General features: G+C 45.6%; 1 protein-coding gene across 2 annotated transcripts in view; it reads right to left on the reverse strand.

Annotated features, from left to right (window-relative positions):
* LOC100877359 (zinc finger protein rotund) overlaps positions 1-21,488 on the reverse strand; it is a 136,894-nt gene that overhangs the window by 75,864 nt on the left and 39,542 nt on the right. For both annotated transcript variants that reach the window (XM_076534273.1, XM_076534272.1), the window contains exon 2: positions 11,856-12,128. In XM_076534273.1, coding sequence (XP_076390388.1) covers positions 11,856-12,128 — 273 coding nt within the window. The remainder of the gene's footprint in view (positions 1-11,855; positions 12,129-21,488) is intronic.

The following is a 21,488-nucleotide window of genomic DNA, read 5'->3' on the forward strand; positions in this document are numbered from 1 at the left end:
TTTATCATTTGCCGAATAGAGGGTGAACCACCTACTAGAGCTTAATGCGGCGTTTCTCGATCGAATCGCGTGGAGAATTTTGATGTTTTAGCGTTCTTCTATTATGGTACTTTTCGTTATAGTGAACTACCTATGGAATATAAAAGAAGCGGCATAAATCCACGAGACCATTTGTGTTCCTAATTTACAGGAACGAGAGGAAAGCAAAGTATCTTAAGAGGATTCTTCCTGAATCGGGAAGGAACACTTGGCACCAACGAGCTCTCGGTGATACGAGAAAGCAACAAAAATAACCTCTTAAACGAGAGACGCTACATCCTCGTTTGTACACGATTCCTCTATCGATTTTACCAATAATTACATAGAATTAACCGAGCTACGTTTTCAAAACTTTCTAGAATGTAAAAGGTGAAACGAAGGCAGATCGATATGCTTTTAAAATATCGCGTCTTCGATAAGGGACAATGATTTTCGTACAACCATGAATAATTTTTTGACTATTTCCGCTCGATCTGATCCGACGAGAATACAAAAGTTAATCCAGCCAGCAAATACGTATTATAAAAGATCGAATCGTTCGAGGGCCGAGCAAAAACGAGCAGCGAAAGTGCATCTCTAGCCCCCAAAGTCAAAACGGAGAAGCGGAGAGAACAGAAGGGGAGATGAAGCACAGAGGGCCAGTTGTTTCATGAAATTCTCACAAAGAGCTGGCCCTTCGAGAGGGCCCTCGAGAGAATCTGCTGGCTTTCGAGTGCGACACGTCGATTCGAGCCTTCTAATGCTCGCGATGACGTCTTTGCGATACGGGGCCATCGACGTTTTCAAGTAGCCCTCTCCGCGTCCTTCCACGAAAGACCCCTCGAACCTTGAAACCCTCTCCTCGCATAATGGCTCGTTATGTTGCATGTAAATACGATGTTTCTCGAGTGTAAATTGCACCGCGAAACGATCTTTCGGATCGTCAAGGGTTCAAAAAAAGTGTAAAGATAAAGCACGCGGTATCTTCTGCTTTAATTCCTCCCCTTGTTTCCTTCTTTCTTTTCTTTTTTTGCTACGGGGAAATTGATAACGAATTTTTTCGGAGCACGAACTTTTATCCCACCTTTTTTCTGTGTCGCTGTGCGATAGATTTTACAACGAGAGGAATTACCGCGTGTAACGATACGGCGCGTGGAAATACAGCGCACGCAAGTACGGCGCATGAAAATTCAACGCTCGGTGATCTAAGAATGACCCCGGAGAATAATAGTTAGGCCAAAGTCCAAGAAACGGGAGAACAAAAGAAAAAGGAAACGGAGGTTGTCGAGGTGGATTTGGTAACAAGAAGATCGCGTGTTTCGTTGGACGAAACGATCCTGGTAACGGGAAAAGGGAACGATCCGCTGCTTGGGTCGTCGATGTTCACGGTGTTGGTCAGTCGGAACGGCACAGATATATTTTTATAAAATTATTCGAGGCCCGAGGCGAATCTCTATCTCGCCGGTGGTTTGATGAAAACAGGAAAAAGGGAGAAAAAGGGCGGCACTCGCGGAAATAGGGAAAAAACTGGGCGAAGGGTAAGGGAAGAGAGGTTGGGGAAGAGAAAGAGAGAGAAAAAAAAAGAAAAACTGGCCACTGGGATCGATATTGAACCCCTCCCTCTTGCCTCTTCCTTCCTTCTGCTTCTCTGGAAAAAAGAACGAAGGTGTAAAAAGGAAGAAACAGAGAGACGAGCCTTTGAGAAACGACACTGGCTGCTGATAAAAAGCAAGATTTTCAATATGCTCAGGAAATATTGGACCACGTTTAAAATCGTCCTTTCAGGAGATTCTTTGCTTGTGTACATTCTTTGGAAACGATCAAGAAAATAAAAATCGATCAATCAGAGTGTTACACTCGTGATAATTTTTACATCGCAATTTCGACCAGTGAATTTGCCCGTGTGAAAATGATTTCGAAATAAAGTGTAACTATCGAAAGAAGAAAAAGAAGAGAGAAAAAGAGAGAAAGTAGACGGGAATGCGGTGTAAATAAAGAGAGGGTGTCGCAAAAAAAGAAAGAGAAAAGAGTCACCGTGAAATTGCAAGAAAATTCGTGTCGTATTCTTTTTTTGTTGCTTCATCGGTGACCGATGAGCAGAGCCAGCACGCTAGATCGAGAAATATAACTTCTTTCGGTGGTGGCACGAGAGTGGTACGAGCCAGGGGGTGGTCGGGTTGGCCATGGGGGTGGCGAACAGAAAGAACGAACGAAAGAAAGAAAGAACTCCTGGAAATGACGCTCGTACGGACGTTGAAAAAAAAGGATGGAGAAATATCAGGATCGATATTCGACCCGGAAAAAGGAGCAGCGCTGCTCGCGAGAGGCGGGTAGGAGAGGGCGAGGGCGGAAGAGAAAAGTGAGAAAAAGGAAGCGGCGTGCAGCCAGAGAACCCAGGGCTGCACTTTGAAGGAACGTTCTACAATGGCGAGGCGTTCTCTTTCCTAATATTTACAAAAACTAACCGGTGCAACTTTTCAGATTAATAAGCGCTGTCCTCTTCTTTTTCTCTTTCGCGCGGTGTCTTAAAGAGGGATGTTCGTTACGACTGCTGCAATTAAGTATTCGTTTGGACTTCGAATTACTCGGTTTCGTGGAGCGGAGCAAAGTATTTTCGAAAATAATTTCCTATCGGGAAATCGGACGTTTCCGTGCACACATAAGTTTGCTTCGTTTGAAATCCGTTATAAAGGGAAACAGAAAGATAATAATAAAATAACAGCCACAGAAATTACGTCCATCGCGATAAGAAAAAAAAAAACAGTAATCTCCATAAGTTTCACCGCGTTCGAAACTGTATTTTCCACGATAATGAAAGCATAAGAGAATCAGAGAAAAATAAAAACTTGTTAGATTAGTCGTTAAAAAACTACTAGGCGATTATCGATCCCGTAATAGGGACAGTTTCGCGATGCAGGTAGAGAGTTGATCCACCTGGTTCCTCGCGAACATCACCGACCCTCTAATATCGATTCGATGATCCTCGATCGATCATCGCTCAACGAGACACCTTTTCTTCTCATGCAAATAACGAACGCGATGATTCGCAGAAGCAGATGCATTCTTTTATTAAATAGATCGATCGGGGTCGTGAACCTTGATTTCTTTCGGAGAAAATGAGCGATCATGGGACCACGAGTTGCAACGCGACGATGGACGTATTAATCTTCGTTGATCTCTCGCTTCTCGGGTCGGTTAAGTGCTCCAAATATTCTGACATCTATGTCGAGAGATTTATCATGGACGTAAAGAGAAGCAGGCGATGGAAAAGAGGCGGATTAAAGGATTACGTATCTTTTCTTTCTATTTAGTTAATTCCTCGTTGCGTAACGAGGACATCCTTTAATTTGCGTTATATTTCGTTAGATTTGCTATGCCGAAGGGACATTCAGGATGTCAGCATGGTGTTCTAGAGAGAACTAGAAGAGGTCCTATCGAGTTACGCCAATGTTCTTGAATCAATTATGCAACCGTTTTACCACGCATCTTCTTTCGTTCGTTCTCTCCCTTCTGGTTTAATCCATAAAGTCCGGCAACCGGTAACTATGACCCCTCGAGGTTCATTCTGCCGCTAAATTGCAGCTTCCTTCTTTTTTCTTCTGACGCTCTTTTTTCGAGATATCGATCTTCGTCACTCGTTTCTCGCGATCGTTTTTTTCCTTGCTCCTATCCTGTTGATCGCTTCATGCCCGTTTTGTTCTTCCAGTTCGTGGTTGGGATAACGTTATTTTTCTGGTGCACCGACGGATTATGATGGTTCACGGGGAATTACAGTGTTGTTCGCGCGAATAAAGGTTAATTTATTCTACGTTTAGATTGATTTTTCTCGAATCCGTCGACACCTACAGATATTACTTATTTTGACCTTTCAATCTTCGTTAACTTCCTTTACAGTTTGCCTTTATGGTAATATAAAGCACGTTATTTGCAGAATCTTCTGATATTAAACCGGCGCACGGTGATTAAATTAAGAAATGTGACTCTGGAGAATGGACATTTTCAAAGGTTCAGCATTCCGCTTTCAAAAACAAAGTGGAAAACCAAGTGATATGCTTAATAGAATAATGGAATACACGTATTTCTTTTTAGGAGTTCGTGAATAAACAATTCCGCGATAAAACATCCGATGCCGAACTTCTTCAATTATTCCGCTTCCTTGATTGAACCAAACTAAAAATAAAACCTACAATTTTAGGTCTTCGGTAAACTAATTAAATATGAAACTTATGATTCTGCGAAGCTTCTCGCGTCGGATCCTTTCAACTCCGTTTAACTCCTCTATTTTAATACGAAATTTTTAGCTTTCTTTCGAAATTTTGGAAAATTAACGTCAACCTTTTCGAGGAAGTACGCTCGAACTTCATAATATTCCATAAGTCCTCGCGTTTTCAATTTTCTTCCCCCGATATTTCCGCCTCGGTATCCGAAACTTCCGAATGTTTCATTTCGTATCGAATCCACGAATTTTCCAAGATCCCATAAGTTCGCTCGTTCGATCGTAAGAAAATCTCGATGAAATTAATAAGCAAGAAGAGGTTGTCGAGGGAACAGCTGTGTCTCGATCCAAGCAGCTTCGGAAGCCCGTTCTCTCGCGAACCACTTTCTCGAATATTTAATTACCGGTAAATAACCCGAGGATATCTTGCCCTCCCTTTTATTCCCCTTTGTACACCGTTTCCGATCTTCAATATCGCGCGACAGATGGAAGAAATTGTCCACCCTCTCTCTTTCTCTGGAGATCCATCAAATATCAGAAAGATGGCTGCAACATTGGTAGCTAAGGTTCTTTAAAGGCCAGTCCGTCTCTCTGCTTCAGTTTCCTTCCATTTCCCGTCTTGCCCCCCTTTGCGCCGGGGGTCAAATATCGATTCTGATATTTCCACCGGCGTTCTATCTTTTTTCGTTTCTTTCTCCACCTTCCGACTCCCTGTTTTTTCCGCACCGAAACGGAAAAAGAGGAACAATTCGCGAGCGAAGAAAGCGCGGACTGATTATGCAAACACGTTTGTGTCAAAGCGCGTAAAGTCTCGTGTGCTATAAAAATTATTTTTCGTCAACGAAACGATCGGTTTTCAATTAACGAGTCGTTCGCTTCTTTTCCTTTTTCCGTAGGAAATACCGCTTCTTGATCGCTCTTTCTCCCTTCTCATTTCCATCTAAACGAGCGATTGATAATTACTCCGTTATTCCTGTTTGTTGTTTAATTGTTCCAGTGGTTACAGAGGCATTCTCCTCGAGATAATTGCTTGTTCTTTAATTACTCGAAACCTGTTAATATCTCCTCCATGTTTGATTCGCTTTTTCAGCCATTAATTATCTAAATAAAAGTTAACGCAGTGGAAATTTCTTACTCTTCCGAAGGAAAAAACGGAACAATGTTTCCTAATTTTCTTTTCATTTTTTCGACAACTTTCTTCCGAGGAGATTGTCAAAAAAGAATCTCCCTGTAAAGTCGAAGGAAAAATTCTTCGGCAAAATTGAAAAAAGATCTTCATTAATTCCTCCCGAGTATTTCATTAAACTGTCTCGCATTTCTTCGGCAAACTTCTCGCAAACTTTTTCACCGAATTCCTTCGCGTTCCCAGTTTCTTCCAAACTTCTCGAACCCACGACAAATTTCTTCATCGTGTCCCTCAAAAATTTCGAGACAACATCCAGTTTGTTCCTCGCAAACTGTGTAAGTGCTTTTAACAATAAAAAAAAAAAGAATCTTATCAAATCTTCGAGCATTCGTTTGCTCCCAAAAAAAGGTGAAAAAAAAAGAAAAGAAACAATTTTCTTTACAATTTTCTTTTACTTTGTCGTTCCTTCTTTCTTGAACTCCATTCTGGAACGTCGAATCCAATATTTACAATTTTCTATCTCTCTTCTGTTCCAAGGTAGAAATTTGAAGGAGCGCGAGAGAGAAACTCGTGGTACGTACATACACGTGCGTTCGGTACGTCGATTCGATCGTCTTGCAACGGAGAAAGAAAAAGAAAAAGGGTACACTGGAAATCCCTTTTACTAGTCGAACTTTCAGGATTTTCCTTGCGCCGAACTTGTCGAAAGTACTGGCTGGAACTTTTGTAAATCTCAATTGTGACGCGCGAAAGTAGTTGAAAGTTTAATCGCCTAACTTTTCACGGCCTCTTTTTCCAGCAGTTTGAATTTTTCCACCAGTTTCGCAACTAATCGTATCGCCGTCGTTACTGTTTCAAATTTCAATTAAAACGCTGCAACTTTTTCCTTTAATCTCTTCGAGCTCGTAATATCAACGTTAATCGCGGATTCTACCGGCGCGCGTTATATCGCCAGCCATTGTACCACGTGTTCTATCGCCACGCTCCGCGTAACCATACGTTAGATCCTTGACGTTAATTTGCGCACTCTTCGCGTTTAACTCCATTTTTCTTTTCTATTCTATTTCGAAAGATTTCTTTTTTAACCCAGTTTTATTTGGTTTCGTTACGAGCAGGAATGCAGGTTCGTCGAGTCACAGATTGAACAGATTTCGTTTTTTCTCTCCGCTGTCTGAAGGGGAATGGGTCTCTACGTTGGAGAAAAAAGGCGAAAAAAAATGTGGGAGACACCGGCCCCCTCGATTGATTCAACGAAACGCCACGGCGTCTGCTACTCGTCATTAAAAAACACGTGGCCGTCTAAAACACTGAACCTACTGTTTCTCCACGACACGCATTTCTACGCGCCACTTTAACGAGCTGACAACACGGAATGCATTAATTAGAATCTCTCCTCCGTCTTCTTGGTCACGGCTGCTCGACGACGCGGGCAAATTGCTTTGGTATATCAGGAAATGCTCGATTTAGAAATTACTTTGACCATCAGCCACTTTACCAACATTTTTCTCGATATACTTGTTTCTACAGAAGCCATCTCCATCGCCTCGGAAGAACGTCTCCCAAAACCCAATTCCTTTCCATCGATGCAAAAATCCCGGTTGTCTTAGCTTCGCTATGGAAACTCTCCGAAGGAGTTCATATCCGTGGCTCGAAAATAACTTGTTCGAGCCATTCGGTAGATCCAGAAAATCTACCTGTTCGCTTTCGCTTTCGAAAAATTCAGCAAAACAGCATCGCTGATGTATCGACCCGAATAACCCCGTGGTCGATTCGTTTCCCTCCGGAGGAACTCCCTTCGTATCCGGAAGAGTCGAGGTAGCATGGAAAATTCCTCGCGACACCGTAACCCGTCCCGTAAACCGGGTAATTATGATCGATGGCGGGCCTCTCGAAAAGATTCGTCCGAGTCACGTTCTACGAGATCGTCGTCTACGCGGTTCCCATATCACCGATGCAGAAATTCAAATTCCTCGTCATTAATAAAAATTAAAGAGACATCACGGTAGAGGAGCGGCTGGTTGCGGCCCGCCTCAGGGCCAGTCAACCTTTATCTTACCTGGGCCACAATAGCGTGAGACTATGGGCCCTTTGTACTCCACTTTCACCGTCATCTGCATACGCACCCCTTGCCGTCACCCCTCGCGAGGACACGATCTTTTTTTTTCCTCCACCCAGGGACACGTAATCTCCGGAAGAGCGCGTCGTTTCTGTCTTCTTCTCATGGGTGCTAATTTTTTTCGCCGCTAACGGCGTCTCTTCGGGATTCTTGGTCACGTCTTCGGGGTTAACGGTTGTTCTACGATGTTACTTTTTTTCTCCCGCTGATCTTTGCTTCTCCGTTACTGATCGTGGATGAAAACTTTTTTCTTCGACCGTTACTTAACCTCTTCGGGTACAATCTTTTTAGAGTTGAAAAAACTGACGATAATTGAATAAAAAGAATTCCAAAAATCGATCCAGAGAAGATGGATATAATAATTTCTTTTCGAAGAAGATTTCACGCCGATCGAAGTTGGCGAAATTTCACACCTTTCGGTTTCTCTATCGACACCCCTTTAGGGAAACAACCCCCCACGAACAGAAGGCCAAGCAGAAACAATGAAGCCCCTTTTTTGGCGACGTTGTCACAACATTTGGGCCCGGGACAGAGTTATGGCCCTTTTCCACCCTGTTCTCGTCCTTCCATCCTTTCGTCGAAGCTCTGTTCGTCCAAGTGGAACGATTTCTCACTGATTTCCTTCGGTTTCTTTTTCCTAGAGAGATGAGAAACGGCGCAGGTTGCGTTTCCACCTCGACGAGCCACGAATCGTTTTCGGCGATCGATTATTCTTCGACTACTCGTATTTTGTCCTCGATCTCTTTTACTTTTTCGATATAATGTTGGCTCGCAATCGATGAGCGCTCGAGATTGCGCCGAAGATTCTTCTTAGAGCTATTTGAAGAATCAATGATTATGGAAATCTCTTCTTCCATATTCTCCACGATATAAGCTGATTTTATCCGAAAAGAAAAGACATACTTCCTTTAAAACCAGTCACGAGCTATAATTCATTTTCTTCGAACGTTCCATTTCCACCGACAACGAAAGAAATATCTTTTTAAAAAACAATCGACTCGTCGACGCAGACAACCCTCAATTAAGTTTCGTCTACCGACGTCGTCTATCATTCCCGAAACACTGGCAAGGGTTGAACCTCGTAGCCCGTATGCAGATCGTTCGATTGTCTTCGCATCCTCGTCCTTTTTCTCCTGCTCGATCATCCCCCCACCCTTATCTTCGTAACCTAGCCCATCCCGTGAGAATCTTCTAAGCATTTGCATGCCGCGGATTATTTAAATCGTCTCCTCATTGTTCCGGTTCCTTGTTTTTTCCTCGAGACCTCTCTAAGAGTCCCATGGCGTGGGTCCTGCGGGCACCATGTGTTAGACAAAAAAGAACCGGCTGATCCTCGTTCGGGGCTCACGGAATCGTCTTCCGTGATGGTGCAGCTCTTCAACTCACCCTAGAGGTATCCTCTGAACGGTCATTCGAATTCGGGAATCAGATTCGTAGCACCTTGCTACTTGTTCGTTTGTAACTTCTTTTCAGAGGGGTGCTTCTGATTGCTGCGATTGTTGGGACGCTTTTTGCAACGGTTTTTTTTTCACATTTTTTTCTAAACCAACTTTTATTCTTCCGAGGATATATTATAATTTTTGTTATAAAAAGTGATCTTTTATGTGAAGAAGAGTCTGACCCAAAGTGCATGATACATACAGCAAGGATGTTGCTAACAGAAAGATTGAATATTGCACTTGACGAAAGGATTAATACGAAAGTACATATAATTCTACATTCGATAGAATAAAAGAGGAAGAGAAGTTATATTTCCAAAAAGTAGTTCAAGGCCGTTCCGTTGAACATCATCGACCTCGAACAAGGGGGTTAAAAAGGAAGAACCGGCTGTACCCCTGTAAACACGTTTTCGGATGTTGTAATCTGTCGCCGGTTTTGCCCAGCGGGTGGTCAACCCTTTTTCATGCTTCCTTTTCTTTTTTACGCCTGCCCGACCTTAATCCCTTAAAACGCTTAGAGCAGCTCTTTAGGGTAATTTCGAGGGGAGAGGATGGCGAAGGTGAAGATGCAAAACACCTTGGAAAACACCGACCCGAGGCGACTAACTGGAATCCCGTACCGCGTGAGATTCCTGCGAGAGACTACCCCCATGAAGATTATGCAAAGGAAGATGCTCTTCCACCCCTTTGCCTTCGATTCCGTCCCTGCCGTGCCACATTGCCAGGCACGAAAATTAAAATAATGGCTGTTGCATACCCCTGCTGCCAATTTCTAACCCCTACTCTCTGTCTCTCGTTTCCTCGATCGCCCCTTCCGCGCCTCGACTTTTTTGCTGCTTTTTTTCCTTCGAAACCGGGATGCAAATCGTGCAACGGCATTTTTGTCTCTGCCCAACGTGAGATTCGAAAGAAAGGGGAAAAAAATGGAGAAAAAATCGACGCGATTCGTAAGGGTGAAAGCGTGTCATTGTTACGCGCGTTACGGGGGCAAGCGAGAAGGGTGGTTCTTTCTTCTGTTCCTCGATCTGGATCGGCTAATGAATTTTCGCCTAACGTATCGCGGCTCCAAAGGGGTGGTCGATTTTTTCCGCGACTTTTTTCTACCTCTCTTCCCGCTTCGAATTTCTTCTCGTTCAAAGGACGCTCTAACGGTTGTTTCGATTTCATACGCGTGTTTTTTTCGAGCTTATCCGTGACGAGTCAGCGCCGTTAATTTTCGTTCACTGCATGCATACAAGTTCTTATTGTCACTGTGTTTTCTTTCGACGCCTTGTCGCATTTAACCAGAGATTGTTTAACGCGATTATAAAGGTGAAAGCATGAAATTACGATCCGCGTTTCGATTCACTTTTTTTGCGCGAACATTATGTTTACAGGACCCATTCAATAAATTTACTATTGCAATTTTTTCGACACAGTTTACATTCAATTCGAAATAATTTGCGGATCAATTATCGAAAGAAAAAATGTTCAAAGTACTAAGAGAACGAGAAGCACACAGTACCGTTGTATGGTCAAAAAGAATGTTCACCCTCGAGAGATCTTTGCGCATTGAAATCAACCCCCATCCCACCACTCGTTCCAATTGGTGTCTCTGCCTTGGTGAGCATTTTTTTCGCGCTTCCGTCTGTTTGTTTTTTTCTCCCATCTCTGGGCGGAGCGAGGAGTATGCAAAACGATCTTCAACCCTTTCCAGCATCCCTCCACTAGTCTTCTGTCTTCTCATTTTTTTTACATCAGGGTCTACCTCATTGTCTTCTCTCGCGTCCTTTTTTTTCTCTTCCCTGTTCTACCGCTTCTAATCCAACCTCGTCGAAATTATGCAGGATTCGGTGATAGAGGGGTGCGGAAAACAAAATTAAAACGGGGGTAACCCGTTCACCAATGGAATAAGAAAAAAAGGAGAGCCTTTTTTTTCGCGAGTTTCTGATACTCGCGTGGCCTAACGGCGTCTTCCGGATGATTTTAATGCTCGTCGTTTCTCATTCGGTCCCATTTTTTTAGCGTCTTTCGTCCGTTGAAGAAACGTTGGTTTGGTAGCGGGCTCTTTTTTTACGACTTATGTCTTAACGTGCTTTTTAGCAGTTAAAAGTTAGCTAACCGTAACGTACAGTGAATTGTATCGTTGCATTCAACTTTCAAAACTTGTATTTGCTTTGGTAAGAATATCATTTGGAAATAAAAAAGATATTATTAAATATTAAATGTTTTCCTAGCTTTTGAACCAACCCGTACATTTTCGAGCAACAGTGTTGATTATCGAACCGATCACCGCCCGTCTCAGAATTTATAAAAATATCCGAAGAAAATCGCGGTATCTGGAAGTTCAAGCTAATAACACATTTATATACGAGCGAATCGGATCTGCGACCACTCCCGATGTAACAAACCGAAGACGATAACGAGTTACCGAAACGTTTCTACCCAGTTTCCAGTTAGTCTCGAATGAAGATGTCCGGACGTGGATAATTTTACCACGGTTATCGAACGTAAAAGTAGCCAACGCAAGAAACGAGCCGCCACGGTTATCGTCGTAAAAGTTTCGCGACGAGGAGCGGCTTAAACGCCGGTCTCTTTGTCGCCAATTAACCAACCCCTTCTCTTCCTTTCCTCCGCGACCGTGGAATACTCGTAATACGTCCCGTATAAAATTAATCCTCGAATTATTCCATCGTAGCGACCAAGTTGCAACAGTTTTCTGGGAAAGTTTGCCTTCCGTTTAGCGAGAGAGACTCGAATATTAATATCGAAGAAGCAAATTCTAAATTACTGCGAATTAGCACGTCGGTGCTAAGAGACCGCGGGGATATAATTTTTTCGAAATTTCGTAACGTTATAAAAGATCGAGTATTCGCTAATAATTATGTAGATTTAAATCGATTACGATACGCGATCAGGTGGATGCCGGTAGAATAAGATAGAGAAACAATAGGTACTCACATCACTGGAGAGGCCGTTGTTCCAGGGGTAGGGTGGTTGAGGAGGTGACTGTTGCTGATGATGAACACCCCCCACACTCGTAGCGGAATGTGGGTTGTGGATGTGTTCAGCCATCACGCTAACCCAGTGGGCCAATCCACCACCTCCGGTGGCCGTTGGGCCCGTGCTTCCGGTTCCGGTGCCAGCCGTACCTCCACCTCCGCCTCCTCCTCCACCTCCGCCACCACCTCCGCCACCCTCTTCGCCGCCTTCGGACCATGCGAAGGAAGCCTTCTGTAAAACAGAAACGCGACCATGTTATATTACGAAATTAACTAAAATCACAAGCACCCCTTAGTGCTTAGCTAGTTTTACAAAATAAAAAAATGTAAGTTCAAGTCACCTAATATCTCGTCTATTATTTTTCGAATTGTTTAGATCGTGTAAAAGAGGTTGATCGATTCGATTCGAAAGAAAATCTATAGGCATAATTATGCAGTCTCATCGATTACTCGCGATGGCACGATAAGAAATTCGTGGGTCGTATAGGGGGAGAAGAGAAACGTCGGATAAATGGCGAATCAATACTCGTCGTCGCTGCTCTTTATCAAAACAGAAAATAGAAACAGCCGAAATATAGAGCACTCGCTGCCTCTGTCTTTCGTCTAAGATGTGTGACAACCGACTAATAAAGACCACGTTTACAGTTAATTAAAAATTCCGTCGAATAACCGAGCGACCGTCTCGCGAATAATCGGACGTTATTAAGGCGATTTATAACGCGCTTGTTGGATGAAATAATTGTTCTTGATCGAGGGAATAAAAGGATTTGATTTCTCGTTTGACGAGCGTTTAATTGACTTACAGATATTTGATCGATACGCGAGCGAAAGCGATTTGTACCGAGATGGTTGCCGGGGTCAATTTTTTTCAATTTCATCGAGGAGAGAATCTATTTCAATTTGCGCCAATTCTTGTCTACCGATATGGCCAATAATTTTTAACAACCATAATTTCAATCAGAAGCTCGCATTGTCATACTCTAACGAGAATAAACTTTTACGTTCTCATTTTCATTGAATCTTCGGGCTTCAAATTGGTACGCGTATCTTTTTCTGAAATCGTGTCATCTTTGCATAGGTTTTTCAGTTTTCGTAAGAGTCGATAATAAATTGTTGCAAATAGGACCGTAATAAATCGAGGAAAACACCTGTTCCCCGAAGGAAATGCCAGGAAAATTTCCAGCTCGCGTTTCCGACGTTCTCGTGACTGGTAATTAACGAGCTAGCGTATTCGGCTGTTAATTGATCGCGCAGCACGCATCGTGAGAAAGCTCGTTAGAAATCGCAGCCTGGTTCCTCAAAGGACCATTCCCCAGGGTCTCCAAAGGGCTGTTATTTCTCGAACCAAGGGGGATGATGCGTTTCATTATTACCTCTCGCACTTAATTACACGTTCTAGAACACGATTCGTGTACCGCGTGTCGACGTTCCCTCTTTCCACCTCTGCTTTCTTCGATTCGACAAAAGCTCGGTCATTCGACTTGTTCGTCAGTTACACGCTACAAGGGGATCGGTTTTGTTCGCTGCGGAAACTTTTAACTCGCGATTGTATCGCAGCATTCAAGATGGAAGACGCTTTCGTTCGAAAATTAATTGAACGGAGGACATCAAAGGATCAAGGTTTGTAAAATCACCTATCGTGGAATTAAGACGAATGTTAGCGAATACTTCGCGATATTAAATTGGCGAACTTTTAAAACGTCGCATAGGGTAGCCGCGTTTTAAAACAGAAAATGGGAACGGAAAGAATATTTGCCATATTTTTCTGAAAGGAAAAAAGAACAGAGATCCTTGAAAGCATAATTGGTGCTGCGTTTCAGCGAGACGTTTCGGCGTCGTTCGGAGGGAAAAAGGAAAAGCTGTGGGAAAGTGCGTCTATTTGGGTCAAGAGTTGTCGCGGAATCAACCGAACCGAGCCAAAACCGCGAACGTGCCAAGAAAAGTTGCCTCGTGGCGATAACTCGGTCAGAAAAGCAAAAGGAAGCAACAGGAAGCTCGAGGCTTATAGTAAGCGCGTTCGTTTCGACAAATTAATAAATTAAGCCGCGGAAAAGTTCGCCAGGGAAAGTCGTTTCAGGAACAACTTTTTAATCGTGGCTCGTTTCTTTACCGTCCTGTCCGCAACAAACAAGGATAAGATAATAATAAATTGAAAATTTTAATTGGACACGGTTCGAGACATTTCACTTAATCCTATCCGAAACTGTATAAAAATCTTCATAAATAATAGATGAGCCTTTACGAGTTGTCGACTGCTTTGTTGATAACAGTTTCAATTTCTACGTTACATAAAAAGTTTTGCCACTTTGCAGTCGAACGTTCCCATATGAAATTTTCGTCGTCGAAGCTTGCGTCACGATAATAAATAAATCATACAGTTAACTTACGATTTAACGCATGTTCCAGAAAGCGAACGCTTTGTTTATAGGAAAGAAATGAACGGGGAAGAAAACAACAATGGCGAAGCAAAATCAACGGAACAAGGAACAAAGTAGTTCGAAAGTCGAAGACTCGATTCGTCGACAAAACAAGAAGTAATTGTCAAGCAAACGGGATTTTCTTCTCGCCCGTCGAAAATCTCTCCGCTGTGTCCGCAGCCATCCCCTTTTCTCCCTCGTTTTCCACGACCATTACACGAAAACTCGTGCCACCTAAGTATCCACTAACTTTTTAACTGACAATTCACGAGAAACGTTCGCGTCTCACGTTCCAACTTCAAAATCGTTTTTTCCTCCATCAAGCGCTTCTGATTTTTCCTAAACTACCGATCTCGTAATTCGTAGACGACACATAATATCTTTTTAAACCGTCTCGTTCGTTCGCGTGGAAAAATACTTTGGCGAGTAGGGGTGGAAATTCGTGAATCTGTTTTCTGCTTCTTCGAGGGAAGCTTGGGGGAGTTTGCTAGAGGATAGGTCAGTGAAGACGTATCTTTTTGAGATTATTGATCTCGATGTTCTATACCGGGTCGTTTTTCCTTGTTATCGCAGGTCCGCTGTTGCGAATGATCGGTGGGCGAGCAACGTCAATTACGGGACAACTGAACGCGGGACTTTCGAACCTCGGAATTTTTAGATCCGAGGACTGTGGGTGTTTGGAATTTTACAACTCGAAGAATTTGGAATTTTGTAACGCACGAAAACACCGAAAAGAAAAATGGTGCGACAAGGTAAAATTCCACGGCGTCTCGAGGTCGATTCGATTGTGTAATCGCGGCAGATCGAAAACAAAATTGGAAGGAGATCGAAAAGCAAATTCATAGAAATCGCGCGAAGAACAGACGGTCTGACCTCGTCGTGATCCTCGCGATGCAGAGCCAAGTTCCTGGGGAAGGCTGGCACGCTGCTGACGGTCAATCCTTTGAGATCCTTCAGCTCCTTGAGGGCGCCCAACGCGTTCAGATTATCCTTTAGATTGGCCAGATTAAAATTAATCCCCTGCTCCTTGAAGTTCAGATGCCTGTTGAGCACCGTCTTGCCGAGCGCGCTTGCCAGCAGGCTGTTGTACAACTCGTTTCTCAGGATGAACTTTTGCTCGGCGGTGCCCTCGTCCTTGCTCGAGATATCGTTCGAGGAGTCCGAGTCAACCTCGACCGACGAATTCGACGCGACACTCATCGTGGACATTTTTTCACTCGATCTCCACCGATAAAAAATATCAATCTTCCGCGAGCGATCTTTCTTCAGGCTCGATCGAGCGATTGCGGCGACTTATTAAAATACCTGTACATGTGCTCCTTGCGTGTGTATAGGAATATATAATTAAATACGCTTTCCAAGTGTGTATATATAATATAGATTGTATATAGATATAGATTTGCTCTTCTTCGCTTAATCGGCTAACTTATTTAGTCGTAGAGGTTAAAAATCACCGCCTGTCGCGGTCCAAAGATTGCTTGAATAGAGCGGGGGCCGCGTGGCAGCTCCCACAGGTTTCTACAACGTACGTTCGTTATTTTATATTTAATAGAAAAGAAAAGCTGCGTCGACGATCAGTACGATCGGGCTCGATCGACTCGCTTTAAACTCGCGCCACTTCCTAAATTCGTTTTCGCGCGTATGTGTTTTATTGCCTGACGGAAGTGGACAAGACGCAGGGAACACGCAACGGTGTCCCGAAGGAAGCTCGATCCCGATCCCGTATCCTCGTCGAACGTCTCTCTCTCTACCTGTGTACTTCTACTTAGCTTCTATCAACGTCTTATCAATATATTATCAGTGGTCGGCCGTGAACAGGCCGGCGAGACGAGGCATCAGCAGGAAAAAACATTGCACCGTGGCGTTTAGGAACTTTTGCGCGCGCAGCTCATTACGCATGGCCGCGGTCTTTCTAATTGGCTGGCTAATTAGCGCGGGAGGGTGTCACCGGTGCCGCGGACACGAGGTTCTCCGGCGTGCGTGCCACGCGTTTTCACCCTCGCGCTCTCTCTCTTCTCTCGTTCGGCCCCCGGTTGGACGCGCCGGGAACAACGAAAAAATCTCTTCTCTATCTTTTAGTCGATTCTCCCTTCTTTCTTATGTCCTACTTTGTTAGGCGAGTTTCACGTGAAAAATAGGAACTTTGGTTGATCGTTTCTTGCCCTCCGTTTCCTACCCTCTCATCTCTCGTTCTCTTTCGCTCTTTCTTTCGTTCCGTTTCCCTCCTCATCGGCGTGCAACGTGACACCCGAGCCTGTCCAGTCACCCCTTTATTAGGACTTCACCCTCGACACTTCCGCGTACAAGATATCCTCCTCCGCCTGGTCGGACTCGTCCGTCGCCAGGCAGCAGAAGAGGCAGAGCGGTGAGAAGAAGAAGAAGTAGAGAAAGAAGAGGAAGAAGAAACGTATAGAGGAACATCCTCCTGTTCTCGTTGCATCGAGGAACATCCTTCCTTAGGCATCCATCGAATCCGCGTCCGTCGCGGGCACGTCTTCTTTCGCGGACCTTTCGATCGTCCAGGAGGCCCGATGGCCTCCCCTCTTCATCTCCGAGGACGGTGGGGGCTCGTGGAACGCGATTGGTCGACGAAGGGCCCGGCTACCAGCGAACGCGGCCGAACGAGCGCGACCAGGCCCGAACCGACGGGCCTCACGGCCGCTCGTGCGTTTCCGCGCGATCCCGTGTCTCTGATCGCGCGATGGTGGGGGCAAGCGACCGGTTAGTCTTCGGCGAAACGTCGTCGAGTACAATTAACCGGCGTGGTTCGTTAGGGTGGCGACGTTCGAAAGGCTCTCGTGTCACACGGTGTCCTCTCTTAGACGCGTCACGCGACCACGGACATTCCCGAGCACCGAATTTCTTCCGCTCACGGAAACCGCGTCGCGGCTCGAGAAGGGGGTTTGTCTCCCGAATCCCAGTTTCTTATGTGAGCGCGACCGCGCGACTGGTTGATGCAGTCCGCGGCGGAGCATAAGGAAGCGGAAGCTCGCTGTTCCTTCTCTCTCCGTCGATCCTTCTCCGTTGCTCCGCTTTCTACCGCCCTCTCCGTCCTTTTCCTTTCCTCCGGATCCTCCTTGTCGCGCCGCCGGCCAAGGAAAGGCGCGCACGCTTCGCCGCGGCTGCCGGCGTCGTCGACGTCGTCGTCGTCGCCGTCGTCGTGGTGCCCTCCGTCTTTTCCTTCCTTTTTCGCCTTTCTCTCTCGCTCTCTCGCCTTGCTCTCCTTCTCCCTCTTTCCAATCTTTTCACCGTTCGTCTCCGTTCGCCGCGTAGCTCTTGCTCTCTCGCGCCTAAGTGTATCTGTCTCTCCCGCCACGAGCCCGTGGGAAGGGGGTGGTTCGCTGGAGGTAAGGAGAAGACCCGAAGGAAGAAAGAAAACGAGCGACGGAGAGGGAATCGTTGCACAGACGAGAAAAGGTAGCGAGAAACCGAGAAAGGGGTGGGAGAGAGGAGACCGAGAAACTCCGATGTGGAGGTGGAGGAGGAACGAACAAAAAGAAGGAAGAGCGGCGGTGGCGGCGGCGGCGGCGGCGGGGGTTGCAGGACGACGTATCCCGCGAAGAAACAGATAAATATAGATATTTTTCCTTTGGCTGTCCAGCCGAACAGACGAGGCTGGAACGGAGGAAGGGTATACTCGCGGGTGGTAGTGGGTTGGCCACGAGGGGTGCAAGCATCGAATAGAGAGGGGAAAGGGGCTTGCTCGTTTCCCGCCCTCCAGACCGAATTGGAAAAATGGAAATAATAAGAGTCACCTCCTGGAGGGTTGCATGGCGGGCTGCACGAACGGTCGAAGGGGTTGTAGGGGGTGCCGAGCGGAGAGTAGGTGGTAGAACGGGACGAGGGCGATAGGGGGTTGTGCGCAGTGCAGCATGCGCCTAGGACGACGAGGAAACACACGTCGTGCTCGCGAGCGTTCGTGTGCGGGACACACGTGTGCGAGCCGGCAAGAAAGTGGGGCTGGGGGTGGAAGATCGAGGAGAACGGGGCTCGCGTGATGCGAGGGGGAATATACCTTGACGAGCACGTCGAAACCAACATGGCCACCACTTCGAGAGACTCGTACATTCCGTACATAAATTAACCCTCGAGCGGAACTCCGCGCCCCGTCCGATTCTTTGTTTCGCTCTAATAAAGTATCTGTGTCACGATGGAATTCGATTGCCGCGTTCATCTCTTTGATGTCGCAGCTCCTTTAATCCTGCCTCTCCTTTCAATTACCCTTTTGCGATCGTTCGTCGACGGACAATTTTCAAAAGAAGAATCGATGCCGAGAATCTTTCGACCCTTCCTTCCGCCGCTGTCGCCTGCTTTAACAGTTTCTCTCGGCTTTTACCATTATTCGCGTCGTTTACCGTATTATCCTAATCAAATATTTCTTCTCTTATAACGCTGCGACGAGAACGACGTAACTCGACGTATTATTTTCCTCGTTTAGAAATAATTACGTAACAATCAAAGTCCCGTGGCAACAAGTGTCGAACTAACGCTAAAAAAGAATTTTTACTCGGTCGCAAAGTTCCTGCGAAGCAGTTTGTTCGAATTTTCGCGACGGTGATCGAATCGGTGCGCTCTTCCTCCGCGTTGAAGATGATTGTTTGTTTGTTTGTTTGTTTGTTCGAAGACATGTTTTATCGAAGTCGGTAACGAGAAGCAGTTTAAGGCGATGGCCTCTGATAATGGAGGCTGGCTGGGCCGCATTCGTCTCGAATGTAAAAGTAATACGGTCTGGCAGGACGGAAATCATCGCTTCTCCTCGAACGCGATTTAAGTGACAAATGGCATCGTTGCGAGACGAGCACAGAACGGATGCGTTTCCGTGCTGCAACTTTTCCAACGAATTGAAAATTTCTCTTGTTTTCCGGAGAATCCGATGTGGCTTTGGTGGCAAACGAATGGAACGAATTTTTGAACAATTCGATTCTAGAACTTTCGTTTCGAGTAGAACTCTCCTCGAAAGAACTTTCCTCGATCGATTTCGAACGTCTAATCGGTAGCTCTTGAAACTTCTTTGGTTTTCAATTCTTCTAATCGAAACGAACTGGTTCTCTGGGATTCGAAATCAGTCGAATCCACTTGTTACGTGGCTATAGATCACTCGACAAAGCCCAGATGAATCAGGCTCTAATATATGTACCGTACGCAAACCCAAAGCTCGTTCTTCCATACATGCGACACCGTACACAATCCGAGGAGGCTGGCAAATAACAGATGGGTCACACGAGCAGGTAACACCGTTCTTCTCGAGTGGTATCAGCTTTTGAGGTTAGCTCGAATCGCACGCACACAGCGACGCAGGAGAAAGAACGTGACTCTGCCACAGTTCCAGAGATGCTGTTTCACGTGGTTGCATAAAAGTCCAACGGGAATCGGGGATGAAAAGCAGAGAGGGGGATAGAGAGTCGCCTGCTACCTCTAATATCCTCTAACGGTGCATCCCCAATTACCATTGTGCCATTCACATGCAGATAGCTTCACACTTGGCATTCCACCCTTTTTTACCATTTCTTCTATTTCCCTCGAGTAGCCCGATGGGAGCACGACCCTGTCTTTTCATCCGGTCCGTGGCCGTTTCCACTCTTTCACCGCGATTATTTGTGTTTTGGTTTGTCGGGGTGGAGCGGAAGAGGTGGAGTTGCTCGATGTTCGCTTTACACAATTACCCGTATCGAGAACTCGAGAACTCCTTTCCTCTTCCTAGCTTCCTTCTACCAATGGGTGTTTTACCGTTAACCGCGCGACAAGTCACATTCCCCGGAATCTGCACGTGATTTCCGGCATTTCTTGCTCGTTGGTTCCCACGCGATAACTGTTTTCTTATTTCTGGACATCGCGCACCAAATTCGCGGATAAAGTTCGCGAAGAACAGAACGGTAGATACAGCGATTCCTCGCGGCGAAAACATCGAGGATCGCGAACAAAAGAATCCCTGAAATACAAAAAGGTGTCGGAAGACAAGAGGGTGGAGGGGTAATCATCCCTGGGATCACTGGCAACGAGCCACGCGGATATCGTCGAGAACGAAGCGGAGGTGGACCGATAAGACGCAAAACTGGTGAATAGCGGTACGGGAGCAGGGCTCTGGTAAGCCGGGGTGCGAGGTGAAAATTAAAGAAGCGCTAAGTCGGTCGCTAAACTGAAGAACCACTTGTTGAGCAGCTTGTGGCGGTGGCACGTTGGTTACACGGAGCTTGGAGGGGTTGGAAAGCACCGACAGACGTCGGGGTGGCAGGGGTGGAACGGTTGACGGGGACGGTAGGGTGCGGATATGCAGATGAGGGGTAGCCACCCCGTCTAACTAACTTCTAACTTTCGCGTAAAGGCCAACGGGGATATTCCGCTCGTGTCATAACGACTATTCGAATCTTACAGAAAGATTCAATTTTTTCCTTCTCAAACTACTCAGACTTTAAACACGTCGGTCGCGAATCTCTTAACTTTAAGAAGAGATACCGTGTCAATTTGTTCCTTAGAAGGGTTAACTTCTACTTGAAATTATTTTAAAACCCTCTTCGCTGCAGGCAAGAAAATAAGAAAAAAATAAAAATTCCATAGAATTCGAGATTCTGTAGGGACTCCGTTGAACGCGTTCCAAAGGACCGCGGCTGCACCGATCGCTACCAAAGAACAATTTGACTTATCATCTTTCCATCCCTTGGCGGGCAACGCAAAGGGGTACGAGTTTAAGAAAAAAGGTAGAAAACCACGAAACAACGGAGACCGGCAGTGCTTCTCCCTTCCACGACGTTTTTCTTGGTGCTTCGTTGCCGAAAAAAAAGGCAAAGGAAAGGACGCCTGGCGCCGGGACGTCGGCGACGACGAGTCTCGACCCAGATATCCCGTCGTCGTCGTCGTCGACGACGTCGTCTCCTTCGTGGCTCCAGCTTTTCTTATTTCTCCCTTTTGCCCATCCCCGCGAGCACACCCACCACCTACCCCATTGGGGTAGGTTTTTCCACCCCAATGCTACCCCCGTCGCGTATATACACCACAATGGATGCCTCGCTACCACCTTCCACCCTCGCTGCGTGCACACGTCCAAAACTGTGTGCAGAATTTGTCCGCGTGAACGGGAGGATGGGGTTAATTTTTTTTATTTTTTTTACCAAATCACTAAGGATTGGGAGCTCATCAGTAACTACAAATTTTACTCTCTGAAGTCTTATTACCATAAC

This window comes from Megachile rotundata, chromosome 8 (genome assembly GCF_050947335.1).
Source record: "Megachile rotundata isolate GNS110a chromosome 8, iyMegRotu1, whole genome shotgun sequence".
NCBI lineage: Eukaryota > Metazoa > Arthropoda > Insecta > Hymenoptera > Megachilidae > Megachile > Megachile rotundata.